General features: G+C 52.6%; 1 protein-coding gene across 1 annotated transcript in view; it reads left to right on the top strand.

Moving 5' to 3' along the window:
* Nucleotides 1–6,178, top strand: part of PGBD5 (piggyBac transposable element derived 5) — a 42,635-nt gene extending 36,457 nt beyond the window's left edge. Inside the window, exons 5-6 of the mRNA XM_011965463.1 lie at nucleotides 2,427–2,532; nucleotides 4,200–6,178. Of these exons, the coding sequence (XP_011820853.1) occupies nucleotides 2,427–2,532; nucleotides 4,200–4,395 (302 nt within the window). The 3' untranslated portion in view covers nucleotides 4,396–6,178. The remainder of the gene's footprint in view (nucleotides 1–2,426; nucleotides 2,533–4,199) is intronic.
* Nucleotides 6,179–6,765: the final 587 nt, after the last annotated feature.

The following is a 6,765-nucleotide window of genomic DNA, read 5'->3' as shown; positions in this document are numbered from 1 at the left end:
TGTGAAAAGGGGTTCCTCCCACTCGGTCTTGGAGGCAGATGCAGCTGAAATAAGGGGCCGGGACAGGAACCCTCAGGAGGGGCATTGGAGAGAGACGGCAGTCCTCAGGCACTGCAGGCTCACATGCCCTCCCTCAAGCCTGGCACACTGAACCCTGGAGAACCCCCCACTGCAGGCCCCTGACAGCAGAACGTCTCTCAGGAGGAGGGGCTCCATAAGCAAGCGAAGGAGGCCATCGTCTTCCTGCCCGGAGAAAGCTCCAGCGTGGGGGCCGCCGTGGTTTTCTGGCCCTTGGAGAGCTTTAGGAAATGCGTTGCCGGGGCCGCTTCCCCGGTCCTGCATCTCTGGGGCAGGCCTGACAGCTCAGGTTCCCACAAGCTGGCCAGTGTTTCTTCCATGTGAAATGCTGCTGTTTCTGAGGAAAGAAGGAAAGAGCCCGGCTCAGTGTATATCTGCAGATGTGCATGACCCTGGTCTCCTTAGCCACGGTCCCTCAGTGAGAGTTGTGGGGGCGGGAGGAGGCTGGACCCAGACGAAGCTCCGGTGGACCTGCAAAGGACGTGCCCGTTTTACTTTGACCATGTCCATTTAAGTATTGCTGAAATTTCACAATCCTGTGAGCTAATCCCTTAAAAAAAGAAATACAGAAAAATGGCACTGTGCCCATAGTCCCTTGCTGCTGTGAGGGAGGGCCAGTTCAAGGAAATGGTAGGTCAACTCCAGCCACCTTTGAATGGCCGCGGCTGTGTGGAAGAATGTGTCCTTCCCATCTTCCACGTTGTCTGCAGTGGGTGGCGCATACGGCAGGCCTTGGAAGCCAGAATGGCCTGTAGTGGCTTGGCAGCGGGGCAGGGAGGGCTCATGGATCTCCGTGTGCTTCTCAGGCCCTGCCAATGGGATTTGTTCATCTTGCCGTGACGTTCCCGGTGCCCCTGGGATACATTCCCAGCTGTACTTAGTAGAGGAAAAGGTGTTTGAGGGTGTAGGGCCCCCAAAGTTCGAGGAGGCATGAAATGGAGCTGGGGGATGGGAGGGTTGGAAAGGGCAGCTGCCTCCTGATTCTGAGCCTCTAATTCCTTTTGGCTGAGCATGGAGGCTCGCACGTGTAATCCCAGAATTTTGGGAGGCCCAGGCAGAGGATCACGTAAGGCCAGGAGTTTGAGACCAGCATAGGCAACATGGTGGGTCTCTATTTAAAAAATTGTTTTAATTAGCTGGGCTTGGTGGCACATACCTGTGGTCCCAGCTCTTCGGGTGGCTGAGGTGGGAGTATCCCTTGAGCCCAGGAATTTGAGGCTGCAGTGAGCTGTGATCATGACACTGCACTGCAGCCTAAGTGATAGAGCAAGACCTCATATCTCAAAAAATAATGATAATAATTACACCCTTTTGCTTTTTTATTTTTTATTTCATTTTGAGACAGAGTTTCGCTCTTGTCACCCAGACTGGTGTACAGTGGCAGCAATCTCAGCAAACGGCAACTTCCGCCTCCCAGGTTCAAGCGATTCTCCTGCCTCAGCCTCCTAAGTAGCTGGAATTACAGGCACCTGCCACCATGCCCAATTAATTTTTGTATTTTTAGTAGAGATGGGGTTTTGCCATGTTGGCCAGGCTAATCTTCTGGCCTCAGGTGATCCGCCCGCTTCAGCCTCCCAAAGTGCTGGGATTACAGGCGTGAGCCACTGTGCCCGGCCTCCTTTTCTTTTTTAAATTGACAAACAATAATTGTACATTTTCATGGGGCACATAGTGATGTTTTGATACATATAATGTATGGTGATCAGATCAGGGTGATTAGCATATCCATCATCTCACACACTTATTGGGAGATTTGTCGAAGGATGCAGCACCACAACTTAGGAGGAGTGAGGTCTAGTGCTCTGTGTGGGGTGACTCTGCAGTCAGCCTATATGGGGCGACGAGTTGCCGACACCCTTTGGCTTTGATGAAGGCAGGTGGAAAGGGCTCCGTGGTGCTCTCTGACCTCATCCACCACCTCTTCTTCCCAGCACCCCTCACCCAGCCTGGCAGAAGGGGGAGGGAGGGAAGAGTGAGTCCTGTCACCGCTTTCACTCTTTCAAGGCCCAGTCTGGTGCAGCACCCTTCCCCGTGCTGCTTAGAGCCCCTTCAGGCCTGCCAGGGTCCTGCAGGCCTGCAAACCCCCATGACTTGGGCTGCTGTGTCTGGGCTGGCACATACCATGGCACTCACCTGACTCTGATGCTTTCCTCAACCCCTCTGAAGCACCTGATGGTTGGTGCTGATTGTTCTTCTTCAACTCTCCCTCCGCTTCTCCTCCTCGCCATCCTCCTCCTCTGCTCATTATGAAGTCGGGGGCAGCTAAGCTGAATGAAGATAGGCACATTTATAAATTGGCATTAGGAGGAGGTGCTGAGGAAGGGGCTTATCTTGTCTCTCGCCTTCAGGAGTCATCATCAAAAGGAAGAGTGGGGAGATCCCATGCCCCTTGGCCGTGGAGGCGTTTGCCGCTCACCTGAGCTACATCTGCAGATACGATGACAAATACAGCAAGTAAGTGGCCGGGTGCCTCCATCACAGAAGGACTCTCGTAGTTGTGCCATCTCGGCATAGATGTCTTGGCAGATGATCACTAGTTTCTGCAGTGTAAGAACTGCAGGACGAAGACCCTGGGAGGTAAGATCCTGCCCTCAGTCTGGGCTTCTGGCCTCACCTGTGCACACCTGGCCTTACGTGGAAGTCCTCTGCCCAGGTACTCTGCGTCCTCCGCTCTCCCAATGCCAGGTTCACATTCCCTGTGCCCAGAGGCACCCTTCCCTTTGCTTACCTGAACCGAGCTGTCCCTCAGCAGTGAGCTCAGACCCCAGCCATTGGCATCGCTTGCCCCAGTCCTCTGTCCTGAATTGCTGTCCTCCCCCACACCCCTAACACACTGGGCATCAGCTCGGGCACTTCTACCCCAAGTCACATATCTTCTAGCATGGGTGCCTTAATTTTCTCAAATACGGATGCCTGTTTAGATCACCAGATGTGGTCTCATGTTCAGTATACACATAGTATGCATAGTTTACACACAGCATAGACAAGATCCACAATGTGCAGACGTCCAGACACCCATGATGCCACCTCCGACCTGGTGCCATTATAGCCACCATCATGGGAACTCAAAAAATGATAGCTGTTGAACATTAAAAGTATTAAATCACTGGGATTGAGCCTTACCACTTAGAACAGGGTTGGACTAACTCAAAATCGGATATTGACTGAACCCTCTTTGAGGGTAACCTATACTTCCTGGCCTTTTTCATGATAAAGAGGGAAAAACAAGGACCCGGTTCTCTCTGGAAAACAGCCTGTGTGTGAAAGGTAGCCCCACTCCTTAGTGATTCATCAAACAGACCTTTGTTGAACGCCTACTATGTGCTCAGCACCTTGCTAAATTCCGTGAGGTTGTTACAAAGACATTGGCATTTAGTTCACTGAGCACCTACTATGTACCGGCACCTTCCTGTGTTCTATGAGGTTGTTCTACAACAGCTGGCATTTGTGGAGTAGATGTCTGTGGTGCCTGCTGTGTGCTGGGCATTTCAGTCATAGTGAGATATTGAGGACACTGATCCTCCCATACTTTATACACGGTGCTGAGGCAAACTCACAAATGGAGAAGACAGTGCAGTGAGTGAGGCCTGAGGCTGGTGCTCCCAAGGAGGCCAGTGTCCTCAGGGTCCAGGTGGGCTTCCCGGAGGGGCGACCTCTGTACTTTCATCTGCAGGGATGGCAAAGGTACACTCGGGAACAGGGTACACCCTGCAGGGGCCTGGAGCTGAGGAAGAGCTTGGCCTCGAGGGAGTGGCAGCTGCACAGGACACACAGCCTTGCAAGGAGCATTCAGCAAGCAGGGAAGCTGGAGGGGCTGCCAGGTGCCTGTCCACTCTGGGGCTGTGCACCACCCCAGCACACCTGGCACCTGGCTTTCGGGTTCTCCTCCAGCAACCTTGTTGTTTTTCACTTCCTTGGTCTTAAGTGAAGTTTATTGTGACAAAGCCCCCAGCTAGAGCTCACCTAACATCCCAAGCCTGACTCCTGCCCCCACAGCCCTCCTGCTTCTGTCGGGGGCGAGCCTGCAGCGTCGCACAGGCCGTGCTGAGGGGGGCGTTTGGGATGCATCTCCGGGGGCCATGAACCATCAGGTCAGCGGTTCTTCTCCCCTCTGTCTTCAGGTATTTCATTTCTCATAAACCAAACAAGACCTGGCAGCAGGTGTTCTGGTTTGCCATCAGCATCGCCATCAACAACGCCTACATCCTGTACAAAATGTCAGACGCCTACCACGTGAAGAGGTACAGCCGGGCGCAGTTCGGGGAGAGACTCGTCAGAGAGCTGCTGGGCTTGGAGGACGCCTCTCCGACCCACTGATGCTGGGGATGCAGGACTCGGTCAGGGGAGGGGTGAGAGGGGGAGGAGAGCCTGCCGTTCCAACTTGCCCATCAGAGACCCGGAGATGGCCTGGTGTGTGGTTTGCTGCCTGGGAGGGATGCACAGGGTCTCTGGAGGGACAGGACGGACCTGATCAGAGGACGGTTGCTATCCTTATTTGCATTCCTTGCAAGAAGAGCACATCCTCCCTCGGGAAACAGTGCCGCCAGCGTGGTGAGCACCTACACCCAAGTTCTCAAGGGCAGATTCTCTCCTGATATCCGTGGAGCTTGGGAGACAACGTGGACTGTGACTGCGAAGGAAGGCCCTGTGGTGGAATGAGCTGGAGCATGCTCTAAGAGAGGCGTCTGCTTCCTAAAGATCTACAGTCGTCTGGGACGTGGTTCAAGTTCATGACTTGAAGGAAGCAAAGACGCCCTGCTTGGTTACAGTGGCTTGGGTGTCGGGGGAGGCCGGGGAGTTTTCCAGCACTGGCCTCATGTGAGCACCTTTGAGTCGGTCTCTTAGAAGAAGTCACGCATCCTGGGTGTGCAGTAGTGAAATGGGGAGTGGGTGCCCATTCTGAAAAATGAGGCATTCCTGCTCATTCCCTCTGCTTAGCTGGTGGGCAGGGGAGAAAGGGAAACGCCAAAAAATTGGAGTGAAGGGTGATGCTATTTTTTATTTTTAAATATATCTTCAGGTTATTTTCTTACTGTTGCTTCAGATCTAATGTAAAAGGCAGATGTCCCCTCCTCTCCACCCCCCTCGCCAACCCCGGCCTCAGTCACGGCTCCTTGCATGACCACAGTTCTGTGTTCTGGCCTGTGGCAGGGCCGGGAAGGGCCGCTGGCTTCCGAACAGACGTGGTTGCTCTCCACCAGGCCCATGGGGAGCCCGCGGGCCCTAAGCTTTGTCGCAGATGTCATCATTGGCAGAATTACTTGTCTTGAAAAATATGTAGCATTGCTGAAACACACAACCGAATTCTCTGCGATGGCCATTTGCTCATTGTCTTTCCTCCGTGTGTAGTGAGTGACCCTGTTTGCCTTCTCAGAGTGGCCCCTCAGAACAACAGGGCTGGCCTTTGAAAATCCCCAAAACGGGACTGTGGTGACAACCCTGGTCAGGTGTGATTTGACACGAGGGCCGGAGGCGGTTGCTGACCGCAGGACTGGAGAGGCTGCATGCCCAACGCTGGCAGCGAGGCTCGTGTGTCCCCAGGCAGATCTGGGCTCTTTCCCAACCCAGGTTTATGTGTCTCCGGGGAAGCCTCAGTGCCAGAGTGGTGGGCGGATCTGACCGTCCCCACAGACCAGAAACAAGGAATTTCTGGGATTACCTGGTCCCCTTTCAACCCAGTTTATGTAACCACCTCATTTTTTACAAATGCAGAATCTATTCTACTCAGGCTTTGGGACTCTGTTCCTCGTCCTCACTCAGTTACTGCGAGTGTTGCTGTCCGCATGCTCCGGGCCCCACGTGGTTCCTGTGCTCTAGATCACGGTGACTCCCCCACCCTGTGGTTGGAATTCGATGCCACGGATTGCAGGCCAAATTTTAGATTGTGTTTCCAAACACCCTTGCCGTGCCCTTTAATTGGATTGAAAGCACTTTTACCACATGGAGAAATATATTTTTAATTTGTGATGCTTTTCTACAAGGTCCACTATTTCTGAGTTTAATGTGTTTCCAACACTTAAGGAGACTCTAATGAAAGCCGATGAATTTTCTTTTCTGTCCAAACAAGTAAAATAAAAATAAAAGTCTATTTAGATGTTGATTCTCTGTTAATACGTGAATTTGTTTAAAAGGTCAGGGAACAGGCAGGGTGCGGTGGCTCACGCCTGTAATCCCAGCACTTTGGGAGACCAAGGCGGGCGGATCACAAGCTCAGAAGATTGAGACCAGCCTGGCCAATATGATGAAACCGCATCTCTACTAAAAATACAAAAATTAGCTGGGCATGGTAGTGAGCACCTGTAGTCCCAGGTACTTGGGAGGCTGAGCAGGAAAATAGCTTGAACCCGGGAGGTGAAGGTTGCAGTGAGCCAAGATCGTGCCACTGCCCTCCAGCCTGGGTGACAGAGGGAGACTCCCTCTCAAAAAAAAAAAAAAAAGCCTCGAGTTTGAACAATGTCTTCCTGTGGTCCAGGAAGGTTATACATTATACTAGGGTCATCTTTCAAAAGTCAGGCAAGTCATATGAAAAGTCTTGGTGGCCGGGTCATTCTGAGCAAATGCATCCAGTTTACTGACTAGATCAGTCCAGTCCTGGTCACCAAAATTGAGTTAACTCTGCAGCGTGCAAGAGGCAAGAAGATCGCAGGCCCCCAGGACAGAGCCTGGAAGGTTCTGAATCCTTCCTGT

Source organism: Mandrillus leucophaeus, unplaced genomic scaffold (genome assembly GCF_000951045.1).
Source record: "Mandrillus leucophaeus isolate KB7577 unplaced genomic scaffold, Mleu.le_1.0 Scaffold728, whole genome shotgun sequence".
NCBI lineage: Eukaryota > Metazoa > Chordata > Mammalia > Primates > Cercopithecidae > Mandrillus > Mandrillus leucophaeus.
Note: the sequence above shows the minus strand (reverse complement) of the source record. Positions and strands in the feature narration are given on the sequence as shown.